Source organism: Apiospora aurea, assembly GCF_038362705.1.
Source record: "Apiospora aurea strain CBS 24483 chromosome Unknown utg000001l_segment0_segment0, whole genome shotgun sequence".
Taxonomy (NCBI): domain Eukaryota; kingdom Fungi; phylum Ascomycota; class Sordariomycetes; order Amphisphaeriales; family Apiosporaceae; genus Apiospora; species Apiospora aurea.
The window spans coordinates 7,534,093-7,548,237 of NW_027117388.1; the positions used below are offsets into that span (position 1 = coordinate 7,534,093).

The window sequence follows — 14,145 nt, forward strand, 5'->3', positions numbered from 1 at the left end:
TGGATGGCGGGGTGGGAAGTGTGATCTTTAGTCGAGAACGGATCTAGATCTAGGCAGCAAAGTGCCCCTGGCCCGGCCCGATATCACCGTCATCGCTGTTGGTTGGCAATGGCCCGGGCGCAAATCATACATTTAGCGACATTACTTGTGTACGTATAAGTCAAAAGGTATTATCTTATAGCACTTAAGTGCCTCTCGTTTCAATCGAATCGTATTGTTCACTAGCTGCTGCATTTACCTGCAGTGACGGTCCCAAACACTAATTCACCTGTGAAATCACGAGTTGGTAGGTAGCAGTTTTGAGCAGGTGTACCTATATCGACCAAAGGTGAAACGGGCGTCGAACCCTTCGCTGGAGACACTCGCTGTTGCATTCAGGCATCAAACAAGCGACACGCTAAGAAGATGAGAGCGACGACAAAGACGAAGTTGGCGATGGATATGGCAAGGACTCGATCAGCTCAATGACCTTGGGGTCCTCAAACGCCGCAGCGTACTGTTCGGTCATCGCCTCGATGCGCTCGCGCTTCTGCATCTGCTCGGGAACGCGGCCAAGTACTACACCATTGCCGCCGTCGTCTACCTTCTCGCCTCTGGATTTTCTAAGATCGGCGTGGGCCTCGTGTTGCTCCGGCTCACGAGCAACTCCGATATGCGCGGAATGCGATGGTTCCTGGCGGGGTGCATCACCACCACCGCGGCGTGGTTCCTAGGCGGTGCGTTGGTCTTTGCATTGCAGTGCCGGCCGCTGTCCAAAGCTTGGGATCTCTCGGGTGCAGCGCCGGGTACCTGCATGCCCGCGAGTACTATCGGCACCGCTGGCATTGTTGTTTCGGCCGGCGATGTGTTCTTTACCACTGTGTTTGCGGTTTGTGCAACCCGTTTCTTGCATGATACGACGTGCACCCCGGTATACTGAGGACTGTACTTAGTTATCTCCCGCGTACATGCTTCGCAAGGTACAAATTCATTTCAAGTTGAAGCTTTCTGTCTTGGTCCTTCTTGGATTGGGGCTGGTGTAAGTCAATACCCCCATCGACGAATTCACCCTCTGGCTGTCTAGGCATGCATTAATGCCTTGTCTTGTAGGAGCACTCTGATGACCATAATACGCCTGAAGTATGTCATCACCGTCGCCAAGATGACGGCAGAGACCGGCATTGCTGGACCTGGCATCGTCAACACCACACTGGAAGCCACCATGTAGCAAGTAGACACCAAAATCTGACCAGTGATGGAACCTCAGCATTCGATGACACGCAGTGTTAATTACCACACCGCTCAGCTCCATCCTCGAGGTCGCTACCAGTATCCTCGCGGCTGCCATGACTCCCCTCCGCCCTCTCCTGGCCAAGCTGTCATGCCTCCATAGCCTAAGATCCGGTGGCAACTGCTATCCCCTGAGACATGTCCGACCCCTCGGTCGGCCAAAATACGCCGCAGGAGTCGCACTACCCGGCCTAGCGAGTCGAAGACATCACGACAAATCTTTGCAAAAACGACAGCCAGGAGCATGTAGTGCGAAAATATCTTACCAAAGTCAGAACGAAAACCACGTTTGAAGTTGCCTATGTCGGCGGGCCGGACAGAAGACGTCAGTGACGAGCTTGGTAGGGGGGCCAGTTTCTATTGTTTATACGGATCCCACGCAAGAATATTGTACGTAGTCACAATATCGAGTCATGTGAGATCAAGCCAGCGGGTATCCCCTTACTGGAGATAACGCTGCCTTTGGCACCTATAATAAGTACTTTTCGCGAATAATCGATAGGTTTGTTTATTTAAGTAATTAGGTTTTTTATTTAATAGGATTAGTATTATGCCTAGTGGGATAAACATTATACCAGCGCATAAGTTATTGCCTAGTCCATACAGGACGACACGATATGGTAGGGGCGGCGTTGTCGCCATCAAGGGGATATCACTCAAGTGGATGGTGTGGTGTTAGTCGGAAAGGGGCGACTTTACTTGACGATTGATTAGACGTTCGCAAAAGTCTGCCCAGGGAAAATCAAGGGATTAGGATACAGGTGGACTAATTTCTTTCATAGCCACCCAGTTCCTCCAACTCATATATCTCGTCCAATTGCATTTGCAATGTAATGGAGTGTATATTGCACAGAACGAGGTTGTCTCGGTGTCTAGTCTAGGCGACTCGGAGCTTGTCCCGCTCAATTGAGAACCAGCAGAATAACTTTGGTGGGGTCCGCTGAAGAGGAGCCAAATGCGCTGGGCTGGCAGAAAGCTTTCACCGCCCAAAAGTTTTAGCGTCCTTCGATCTCCATTGCAGCGCATCCAAGTCCAATTGAGCAAGCAGCCCACCCGACAAAAACGAGTGCGACTCGACAGCAGAGGCCTCCCTCAAGATCGCGACTCATACGACTGACTGACTGCCAGCGCTGCCATGGATTTGTTGAAGGTGCTGTCCCGCGGGATCAAAAAGTCGGCGAAACCGGAGAAATCGCTTGCCCCTCCCCCCAAGCCGACGAATCCCCAGCTCTACACGGATTTCACAATACGAGGCACCAAGCGCAAAGCAGACGAGGCCCTCACCCAAACCGCCAGCGCCGCCGACGACAATGTCGATTTCTTCGCGCCCAAGGAGCCGACCAAACCTGTGCCGGCGCCGACCGACGACGAGGAGAAACCCGCGAAGAAGCAGGCGACCAGCGCGCCCCCTCCCATGAGCCATGACGAAATCTACCAAATACTGAAGGGCCACAAGTTGAAGTTCACGATTCTGTCGAGCCAGGTGGAGAAGAAGACCAAGGTCAAGAAGTCGAAGAAGAAGGATAAGAAGAAGCAGAAGGTCGAGGCCAAGGCAGCCGACGCAAAGCAGTCGCTGTACCCCCGACCTCTCACCTCGTTTAACGAGCTCAAGGGAACCTACAATGTGTCGGCAAGACTGGTCGCCAATCTCGCAGAGCATGGTTACCGACTCCCGACCGAAGTGCAGATGGGCAGTCTACCTCTTCTGCTCAACCCGAAATCTGCAGTGGCCGACACCCTCGACGACGCCGACCATGTCAACTTCCTTGCTGTCGCGCCGACCGGCAGCGGCAAAACCCTGTCTTTCCTGATCCCCACCCTCAACCGAATACTATCTCAACGGAAAAAGTCGCAAGAGAAAGGAAACAAGCAGTCCCTCGACGCAATCGTCCTTGCCCCCACCCGCGAGCTTGCGCATCAAATCGCCAACGAGGGCCAGAAGCTGGCCGCGGGTACCGGTGTGAAGATCGTCCTGTTCAAGAAGGGCATGCGCGTTCCGGCGGAAGCATCCGATATAGAAGTCGCCCAAGTGTCCGATAATGAGAGCGATGTCGACGAGGAAGATAAGGAGAAGTCGGAGGACGAAAGCGAAGACGAGGCCACAGTATCCCAGGCTGTGACCAAGGCCGACATTCTTGTTACTACCCCCATGCTACTTCTCAACTTCCTGAACCGCGAAAAGACGAAGAAGCTGTTGCCGACGGTGAGGACGCTAATCCTGGACGAAGGCGATGTGCTACTGGACGAGCTGTTCAGAGAGCAGACTCAGGGAATCCTGGCTGCTTGCACCAGCGAGTCTTTGCAGCTCATGTGCTTCTCTGCCACCATGGGCTCGAACATCGAGACCCTGCTGGTACAGGAGCTCGAGAAGAGGCAGCAGGGCGGATCGTCGGCATCTCCTCTGGTCCGGCTTGTTGTAGGTCTAAAGGACACCGCCGTCAAGAACATCAAGCATCGCCTCATCTATACCGGTGACAACGAGCGTGGCAAGCTCTACACCATGCGACAGCTGCTGCACCCTACCGGCACCAACGAGGCGCTACCAGACATGAACTTGCCGTTCCTCGTTTTCGTGCAGACGATAGACCGAGCCACATCTCTCCACGACGAGCTCAAGTACGAGTTCCCAGCCGAAGCTGGCGGCTCGACACGGGTGGCGGCTCTGCATTCATCCATGTCCGAGACGGCGCGAAGCAAGATCATCGCCCGCTTCAGGGCGGGCGAAATCTGGGTGCTCATCACCACCGACTTGCTCATGCGAGGCATCGATTTCCGCGGCGTCAACGGCGTGATCAACTACGATATCCCAACCAGCGTGGCCGGGTACGTGCATCGTGTCGGCCGTACTGCTCGAGCGGGTGGCGCTGGAGATGCCGTGACCATGTACACCAAGGAGGACATTCCTTTCCTGCGGAGCATCGCCAACGTCATCACGCTGTCGGAGAAGCAGGCCGGCAAGGACGGCAACCAGGACGCCGTGCCCAAGTGGCTGATGGACGCCCTACCGAAAGTCAAGAAGGAGGACAAGCAGAAGCTCAAGAAGAGCGGCGTGGAGTCGCGGCGCGGCACCAAGGCGCAGATCACGTCCAAGAGCGCGTGGGAGCGGAGGCGGGAGAACAACAAGAAGGGCGCCATCGCGGGCAGCAGGCGGAGGGGGAATGAGGATCATGCTGGTGATGAGAGCGAGGGCCAGGAGAGCGAGTGGGGTGGGCTCGACTGAGCTGGGACGTAATCTAGCAACAATACGAATCAAATGACTATCCAAACAACAGAATGCGGTTCCATTATGGGATCTTACTTGATGCCCGTCAGCGCAGCATGCTTTTCTAGAAGAATGGTGGTATTAGTAATACATGGAAATCTATAACACTGAAGTCCCCCGGCTCTAATATCTACGAATGAAACCCCCCACCATGGCCCTCTATTATCCAACACCTCATCTCCCAAGACGTTGTCGTCATCTATGTCATCCTTTTCCCCGGCCGACAGAAAGTGGCAACCACCAACCGGTTAAATAGCCTTGAGTCCACTTCCGATTTGGTCTAGACAATGTCAGTACCGGTTCATTTCATCAATTGCTCTTTTCCCATATCTTAGGAACAAAGCTTCCACTTACCGACAACATCGCCCGGGATCGCGGTCCATCGGTCCCAGTTGGGGCACGTCTGCGCCACGGCGCCGGGGATGGCGGCGTCCTTCTGGATCGCGGCGGGGTTCTCGAGGACCATCCAGACGAAGCCGGCCGAGGCGTGCCAGGCGATGTGGCCTATTGGGATGGGTTATCACAGGTTAGCGAGGATGCTCGTTCGGTTTCAAGCAGGGGATAGGAATGGGAAAAAGAAGAGGGGGGCGGAAGAAGAGGTCACTTACAGTGAAGAGGCCAGACGCCTGGGTTGTCCTGGTTCCACTGGAGGACGACGTAGTGGCCCGGCAGCAGCATCTGGACGTCGCGGCGCTGCGGGTTCTGGGGGTTCACGATGGTGCCGTCCCAGCAGTGGCCCTTGGTCGAGGCCGTGGAGGGGGTGCCGCCGCTTCCGCTTCGGCTACCGCTACCGGTGTCGCTGCCGCTGCCAGTGCCTTTGCCGCCAGACCCATAACCGCCCCCGGACGAAGTCGACGACTGAGGCTGGTTGAAGGGCCACAGCCAGCTCGGCCACAGAGTGCGGCGCTCGACGCGGCTGACGGCGCGGCTCGGGTGGTTATGGCCGTCGTGGTGGTGGCGGCGGCCGGGCTTGTGGATGACGCCCGACGAGTCGGCGCCGTTGCCGACCTGGGCCGAGGTGCAGGGGCCCTCCTGCAGGACGAAGAAGTTGTGGCCGTGCAGGTGGATCGGGTGCGGCTGCTTGCCCGGGTTCTCGAAGATGAACCGGAGAGACTTGTTGGTGCCGTAGTCGTGCACGTTGCGGATGGGCGCGAAGTTGAGGTCGCCCTGCTTGACGTCCAGCAGGATCGGGTCGTTGTAGTCGACCGTCATGGTGCGGCCGGCCTGGTACCACAGGTCCGAGGTCCCGTTGCTGAGGAGCTGGATCGGGATCACTTCCGTGACGCTCGGGTCGCCGGGCGCGATGGGGTACAGGGGCACCGTCTTGGACAAGGGGTCGTTGCCGCAGTAGCCGTCGTAGGCGTTGGCCTGCGGCTGCGAGGTCGGCGCGAGCTTGCGGTCGGCGCCCTCGTAGAAGATGGCGGCCAGGGCGAGGGTCGAGTTCTCCTTGGAGATGGAGCACGTGGGCGGCTTGAAGGCGCGCAGCCAGAAGGAGCCCTTGGGGTTTCTGCCGCCCTTGACCAGGACGTCGGTCCGCTGCCCGGGCGCGAGCGTGACGACGGCCGTGTCGTACGGCTGCAGCGGGACGAAGTCGTTGGCGATGACGGTCATGGAGTGCCCGTCGATGGAGATCTTCTCGACGGCCGAGGCCGAGGGGTTGACGAAGCGCAGGCGCATGGTCTTGCCGGACGTGAAGTTGAACGAGGCGAGCGGCGCGTTGTTGCCCAGGTACGCGTTCTTGCCGTTGATCAGGTTGTTGTCGGAGCGGGTGATGACGGGCTCCTTCTTGAGGAAGCCGGCCAGGACGTCCTCCCACCACTCGTGGTAGTACTCGTTGACCATGACGGGCCCCACGTCGACGTCGTACTGCGTCTTCTCGTCCGGGCCGTGGATGACGATGGGGCCGAAGCTGCCCGAGGCGTACTGCGACTCGACGTGGGAGTGGTACCAGCTGGTGCCGTACAGGTCGGCGCGGAACTTGTACGTGAAGGCCGAGCCGACGGCGATGGGGCACTGGCCCACGCCGGGCACGCCGTCCATCCAGGGCGTCTGCTTCTGCAGCAGGCCGTGCCAGTGGATCGCCGCCGGCTGGCTGTCGGACATGTTGTTGGTCACCGTCACCTCGATCCAGTCGCCCCAGTTGGCCTCGACCACGGGGCCCGGGTACTGCCCGTTGACCAGGACCAGCGGCACCTTCACCCCGTCGGGCGCGGCGTTTTGCTTGGTGATGGTCCAGGCGTAGGACCGCGTCACACCCGTGTCGGGCATGGACTGGTAAGGATTGGCATTTTGCGAGGTCCTGTGCGGCTATGGTCAGTATCGTTTCTGCATGGCCCCTTTCTTCTCCAGTCTCTTGCTCTCGCCTACAGTGATCCCCACGGAAAGCCGTTGGGCAGCGGGTTGTTCTTCAGAAACGGAGGAAATACGGGCGCAAAGGGCGTGCCCAAAAGCGAAAGCGCTGTGGGCGGGTTAGTTTGTGATACTGCATCCTCGACACCATGTTGAAGGCAAGAGCACTTACAGTCCCTCCCGGCGAGTTGGATCGGGTTGGGGACGCTGACGCCCCAGTTGGGTGCTGTCGAGGCTGTGCTGGCGGTGTTCCCCATCGCCGCGGTTTCCAGCCGGTAGACTTGTGGATACGATTGTATTTTCTCCCAGTTACCAGTAACGAATGTTGGCGGATCCAGAAGACACGAAAGATTCAAAAAAGAAAGTAAGAGTCTTCCAGATGGGAAGGATGGGAACGGGAGAGACAAGCAATGCCAAGCCTGGGGATGTGGGATGGAAAAGACCAGGCAAAACGGACAGAGACGCAGCTCAGGTCTTATTATAGGATCTCCCTCCCCCCTTCTTCCCGCCATTCGCCTTCGCGATGTTTGTGATCCGCGTAGCCGCGTAGCCGGGGCAATGGCCGACCGAGCGAAAGAGTTTAGGTAGGCATTGGCAGAGCCTGCTAGTGTTGCTGAAGCGTAAAGGACGGGAGCCTCGTCATCGCTCGCCCATAGCTGGTGCCGGACTGTGGTCCGAGGATGCGAGACGATGGAGTCGTAGCAGGCACTGCGAAAAAAGAAAGAAAGCACTTACTGATTGCAGCGGGCGTAGAGGTGCTTTAGGTTCAACGACATTCGGCCTGGCCTGCAGTAGCTTGATACTGCCTAACGGCTTCCGGCAACGAGTGTGGCCTGAGCCACAGGGCCATCGGGATGGGTGGCTATTTATAGGTCGGTCGATCGGACGGAATGTACATTGTGGGTACTTGGTTGAAGGATTGTCGTCCGGCTCGACCTGGGCTCTGTCCAGGCAACTCGGCACCTCATTCCGGGTCGGTTTCTACTGGCTTGCCCGAGTATACTTTAGGGTCAGGGCTGGCAATCAAGGACACGGGAACCGAAATTCAACATGCCTACTCTTTAAATAAAACCAAATCTACTCACCTCTGAGCCATGCAAACCGAGACCAAGGTGTAGGAATACTTGGGGCGTTTGGAACGATGTCAATATGCACGAGACTAATCTTAGAAACAGGAACCAGACGAACGGGTGAAACTAAGCATCAGGCTAACGCGGCACCACTTGCGCCCACCACGAGGGCCGGGAGATATCTCTCCCGACACTTGGCGCCGGCGTGGGGCAATGGGTGTGTGTGTGTGTGTAGCTACTCATCACCTCCTCCCTCTAGGCAGAATCCGCACGGAACGGAAATAAACAGTCGTAACAGTGGGCCATGTCATGCCCCCCCATGCCCATGTCGAGTTTGGATAGCGGCCCCTGGACGCCACATTCTGCTGTCCCAAGTTATGCCTGACTCAGCACGCGCATCACGGCTCCTCTCCGCTTGTGTCGGGCTTGGGCCTTTCTCAGGAGACGGCAAGAACTTTGGTAACACACATGATAGACCGGGTCACTCTGCTAGGTCAACCGGGGTTTTGTTTTTTCCATTTCCAATGCCACGACCTCAAACCCTGGGGTATCTAATCAACATGCGCCTAAGTGCTACCCAGCTAGACGAAAAAAATAGGGGAGATTGAGAGATGGCAATAGGGTGATTAACCAATCCAGCCTTGGCGGAATTTTTAATCGAGATCTGCCCTACATAAAATATCAGCTTGGGCAAACCGCTTGGGTGGAGGGCGATCTCCAGTAGCATCACCTAGTCAAGCCACCACGCGCGTTGCGAGGCGCATGGCGATGGCGTTGCCTGGGGAGGGCTTGGCCGGCGCATCTAGCTAGAATGACCAGCGGCGGCTTCTTGTACTCAAGCTTAACTCTCTCTCTCCATGGCAAATGCAGCCCAGGCTGGCGGGAGTGCTTTGGGACACGCAAAGTATTTGTTGACGCGTAAGTACTTGTGTGTGTTGCCCGGTGGCAACGGGTTGCGCTATCTATCAACAGTCCGGTGGCTGTCCAGAGTCCGATGACTGCCCCTTTTCTGTCGCCCCCTGACTTGATCGCCAGTTGGCGGGTGGAAATTGGCCCACAAAGACACCCGCCGGCCGCAAGGCCGGCAATAAACCAATTTACTGGAAGATCTTACCGACAGCTGCATGATGTCTCGCATGTTGAAAGCAAAAAGGAAATGTTGGAGTTTAGTAACAGTAGCGTGTCTGCATAGCGACAGGGATGATGTCATAGATTAAAGTGCAATTTCATTCCTTGGGCCCGGACTTAAGAAACACCAGGCTCATGTACCGCAGCCCGACACGCCGGCGAGCATACCGCTTCACGGAAGTTAAGCTCGCGACAGGCCGCCGTAGATCCCAATCATGCAGCACAGTTCCGGCTTGATCCCGGTCTTGCCTGCCAGCACCACCGCTGCCGCTGCAACTACTACCCAGCCCATAGTGCTCCGCCCAACTATGGCGGTGATCCATGTTTTCCTTCAGTCGCTACTCCCAGTCCGGCAGGGCGACGTAGCCTTTGACTACCACACCCCACGACAGAGGTTCTTCAATCCCGCCACGGCCACGCCGGCGCACGCGGTACTCAGCATCACCCCGACGCCCGGCTTCTACGATGCCCTTACTAGGGCGGCCGCTGCGGATTCGTCGGGGTCAAGGCCGACGACGCCCACGCCTTGTTGGGCCTTCCTCCACCGCCCGTGGGCGCTGGACCGCAGGAGGGTCCCCCGCGGCACGACCGTCGCCGCGTCGCACAAGGCCTTCGACGAGGCGCTGACGGTCGGGAACAACACCGCGCTCGCGGCGGGGTTGGGCATGGACGTGCCCCGCACCGGCATCCTCCAAGGATACAAGGGCGATCCCGACCGGACCATCGGGATCGTGGGGCCGCTGCGTACCGCGTCGGGCCGAGCGGCGCTGAAGGCGCGACTGGAGACGGAGTTTGGCTCTTTTGAGGGCGTCTTTGGTTTGGATGACGACGAGGGGGAGAGGGGCGAAAGCCTCGTGGACGGCGAGAAGGACGGCGAAATCAGATGCGTCGCCATCATGAACGCGTTCCACCCCGAAGAGGTGTACACGGTCGCGGAAATGGCGTTGGCAATGGGCCTGGTTCCGGATGTGGTGGACTGCCGGGGCGTCTTGTACCTGACCGGCGCCGTCCGGGGGCCCGGGCTCGAGGCCGCGTTGGAGAAGGGCATGGCGGTGGTGTGCGTGGGACACCGCACGTGCGAGGAATGGGGGATCCGGCACTTGGCCCGCTTGTTTCGGGAGCGGTGGCCGGGGTTGCAAGTGCAGGAACTGCTCGAGGCTGAGGAGCCCAGGGTGGTGAAACAGAGTAACAGCAAAAGCAAGCCTATCGGAGTGTCGGCGTCGAGCAATCTTGTAGAGAACGAGATTCGTAGTATAAAGTGAATTAAGCCGTCACCCAAGGCAACACAAACTTGGATAGGCTAACAAGAGAGATCGATTCCTCTGGTCCCATTATCTTCATCAGTGTGATAATAAACCCCATAAGAAGTGAATCACTTTATAACGAACCATAAACCTGTCAAACTCAACCGCTACTCCAAAGTCGTTACATTATGAGCAGTTTCAATTCCATATAACACGAACTTCCCACCGAGTCTGTCCGCCCCGTGGCTCTCCATATCAATGTTTGTTTATCGCGAACGTCGAGCGAGCTGCCAGGAAGTGGCACTGGCGCTGGCAGCGCCTTTTGACGGCAACTCCTGGTGTGTGTGCGTGTTACGTCATCGGGGATTTGATTCTCGCCTCGGTGTATAGCTCGAGGTGTTTTGTTTGGTATGCATCAAGTCGAAAATGCTTACTTCGCGGGCGTCGGTGGTTGGGGTGGAGGTGGCGGTGGCGGTGGCGGTGGAGGGTTATTGTTATATGCACCTCTCGATTCGCAGGTGCCATGCTTCCCGCCTTTATTCCCATTGTTATTGTCTTGCATCGTGAGGTTGAGATTCTCGATTTGTAGAAGGATTATGTGTCGCCTTCTGTGTGGTTCAGCCTCGATGGAACCTTTCTGACCCAGACAGCAGCTTCAGTAGATATATGTGTGGTAGGTAGAGGCTTACCACGGTGTTTATGGAAGCAGCAAGTACTATGCCTGGAATAATCATGCTAGGCTGCCGAGGGTTTAAATATACTCACGAGTCGACTCAAGCGTCCTTCCGATTCTGTTCGCCGGAAACGATATTGGCGGCGGAAGTTCTTACCGAGACAGCTGATCAGCAATTGGCATGCTATAACGGAGCCAATAACATAGTTGTGGGCAATGTGCCGACATGTATCATACCATTAGCGAGCCTGATGCTGCTTGCTGTGCGACGCCACACTAACTGTGATTTGTGAAGACCGATCACGCGATATGCGACGTAAGCTGCCACCAACGTCATACGGTCTGACAGTCGAAGGGAGACACGGCAGTTCATGCTCTGGTTCATCTATTTCGGCGGCGCTGTCAGTTGAGATGAGTAGCCCTTTGGTGCAAATACATGAGATCTCGTGTATGCGGCCAAGAAAATCCGACACTTCAAGACGTATAAATCGTTCAATCGTGACAACGATAGCTTTCGGCCCTTAGAGCCTCAGAGGATTCCGACATTCCTAGTTTTGACATGCACCTTCCCCTCTCCACCCACCCATATGGAGGTTGCGGTTGGTGCTATTTGGCGGATGGGCAAGGAGGCCGCAAGTAAGCCCAACGAAGAAGCTAAAGTACCAAGTGCAACTTTTTACAAAGAATGATGAGAACCTTGTGTATAGAGGGCAAAGAGGTATGTCGTCTATCACCCTCACGGTGTCGTGTAGTGAGGTTGTTGGTTACACATCATACAATACTAGTATTACGATCGACGTCATGGTACTACAGCAATAGCCATGTGTTAGTTGGGGAAGACTACCACCTGGCAGGTTACCTATAGAAATCACCACATTACGGATAGCGGCTTAGAGCGCGTGGCCACAGTAAACTGCGTACGGTGATATGTGCTACACGCATCACCCTCCCTTCATACCCTACCGTCATTTCATGGATCATGGCAATCATAGGCCGCATGCGCAAGTAGTGCTATAGCCGTATGAAATATTATAGAATCGGTGAATGCAAAAACCCAAGCAGCCAAGGTGGGCCGAAGCAAGCCCCGAGGAGCCTAGCACTCGAGTCGGAGGTTCCCGCTTGTAGTGACCGGATAGGCCACACTGCAGTATGTACCTGCAGCACACAACATGGCCGTACAACTTCAGCGCACGAGTCCGCGAGATTCAAAGGAGCGAATAGATAAGCAAAGCCTTGGCAAGGGAGCGGGAGAATTGGAAATGCAACCTGCGGAGGAGATGGTGCGCCGCTTCAGTCCCAGGCAGCCGGTAGAAAAGCCCGCGTGGGTTTGCACAATTCTGTCCTCGTCCCAACATCACCAACAAACCTCCCAAGAGCGACTGTCACACCTGACACCATGTTTCTCATTCATGACGACATCATGGCCCAACAGGTCTATGGGGCCTTTTACAGCCTTCCCATTCTATGCAACGCCATTGCTCTCGGCTGGCTGTTGGCCAATGCCGTGCACGACGTGTTTCTCCACCCCCTCCGCGACATCCCCGGGCCGACGCTTTGCAAGATCACCCGCATGCCCTGGTGGATCACCAACTACAATGGCGATCAGGTAACCTGGATGCGAACCCTTCACGCCTTGAAAGACCCCGGACGCTTCGTGCCGGCGCGCTGGCTGGGCGGGGCCGAGTACCGGGACGACCGCCGGGACTGGCACCAGCCGTTTGCGTAGGGGCCCCGCAACTGCCTCGGGCAGAACATGGCGTGGCACGAGATGCGGCTGGTGGCGGCCAGTGTCCTGTACCACTTCGACGTGGAGCTGTGCGAGAGGGAGACGGGGGATTGGCTGGATCAGAAGTGTGGGATTGTGTGGGACCGGAAGCCCTGATTTGCCGGGTGACGCCCGTCACTCGGTAATATGTGCTGGGGACTCGGTGGCATTGGTAGGGAGGGAGAGATACGAGGGTACATGTTGTCAATTCAACCACGTCAAATGTAAGGGGTCATTTAAAAAAAAAATTTAAGGTGGCAGACGATCCAATAATCATATTCGGCTCGTGCTACGATTTATATCGAATGATGCGACAGCGACGGCTGAACAGAGGTGACACTGTAACAATGAGCTAAAATCAATGGGTTTTTGCTATTTTTCACTCCAACCACACCCTTTACACACCGATTTATACGCCCCCAAAAAGCAACAATGTACCCTCGTCGCCAACCATCGTCCGAGCCAGCCTTCGAGCCAGCTTTTGAGCCAAAATCGACATGCGCAGCATTCGAGCCATCGTCACCAAACCAAGCCATCGTCACCAAACCAAGCCACCGTCACCAAGCCATCGTCGTGGAAATGTGTTGATTGTGTACGATTGATGCCAATTCCTTCCGATCGACGCGAAGTCTAGGTCGCTCGTCGATTTTGGCCGGCTCGTCGATTTTGGCTGGCTCAAAGGCTGGCTCGAAAGCTGGCTCGAAAGCTGGCTGCGACGAGGGTTAACGATGAGGGTACATTGATCTTATCGATAGGGTGAAAAGCAGCTAAAATTAACCGTTGGGGGGTAGATCTAACCGGTTTTTAGCTCATTGTTACAGTGTCACCTCTGTTCAGCCGTCACAGCCAAGACAAACGCAGTGGTTGGCAGGCCGCCAAGGATCAGTTCAACAGGAACGAGCCGCGCCCTAGCGCAAGCGAAACTGTTGAGTGGCCGCTAAAAAAACCCCCTCAAGGTTAGTTCCTAGAAAACTACCCGCTGAAGAACGAACGTCCAGGGGAATCAGAGCGGTTGAAACAGTGCCGATGACAGTATTCCGATTTCTTCACAATATTTCCACATGCCATATAAAGTTGAATACGACGCTTCAAAGCAGCGGCCTGTTTCTGCAAATGCACCTGCTGACTGCCAATGCCGTTGATCGGGTTTCCGCGGGTTGGAACCAGGCGCTTAGCCCTGGCCATGTCTCTCGACTCCAGCATCCCCGACGTTGTGTTTGACCACACGTGGACTTCGCCCGGGATGTCAGTTTCCTTTACAGTTGGTCAAGGATCTTTTCTTCTTGTGACTACCGGTTGAGCTTGTTTTCTTTTCTTTTTTTTTCTTTTTCTACTTTCTTTTTTCTCCTTTTTTCCCCGTTTCCCCCCTTTTTTTCTCTCTCGTG

General features: G+C 56.0%; 4 protein-coding genes across 4 annotated transcripts; 3 read left to right on the plus strand and 1 right to left on the minus strand.

Moving 5' to 3' along the window:
* Positions 1-464: 464 nt before the first annotated feature.
* On the plus strand, positions 465-1,207 carry PG986_002310 (uncharacterized protein; the record flags this gene model as incomplete). The annotated part of the gene is given in 3 exon segments (XM_066838532.1): positions 465-475; positions 493-861; positions 1,090-1,207. The coding sequence occupies 3 exon segments, from the start codon at positions 465-467 to the stop codon at positions 1,205-1,207; spliced, it is 498 nt and encodes a 165-aa protein (XP_066707425.1).
* Positions 1,208-2,404: 1,197 nt separating this feature from the next.
* On the plus strand, positions 2,405-4,489 carry PG986_002311 (uncharacterized protein; the record flags this gene model as incomplete). Its single annotated transcript, XM_066838533.1, has 1 exon — positions 2,405-4,489. The coding sequence occupies one exon, from the start codon at positions 2,405-2,407 to the stop codon at positions 4,487-4,489; it is 2,085 nt and encodes a 694-aa protein (XP_066707426.1).
* Positions 4,490-6,894: 2,405 nt separating this feature from the next.
* PG986_002312 (Multicopper oxidase) lies at positions 6,895-7,137 on the minus strand (the record flags this gene model as incomplete). The annotated part of the gene is made up of 2 exons (XM_066838534.1): positions 6,895-6,989; positions 7,053-7,137. 2 exons carry the CDS (start codon positions 7,135-7,137, stop codon positions 6,895-6,897), a joined length of 180 nt encoding a protein of 59 aa, XP_066707427.1.
* A 2,156-nt stretch (positions 7,138-9,293) lies between these two features.
* Positions 9,294-10,340, plus strand: PG986_002313 (uncharacterized protein; the record flags this gene model as incomplete). Its single annotated transcript, XM_066838535.1, has 1 exon — positions 9,294-10,340. The coding sequence occupies one exon, from the start codon at positions 9,294-9,296 to the stop codon at positions 10,338-10,340; it is 1,047 nt and encodes a 348-aa protein (XP_066707428.1).
* Positions 10,341-14,145: the final 3,805 nt, after the last annotated feature.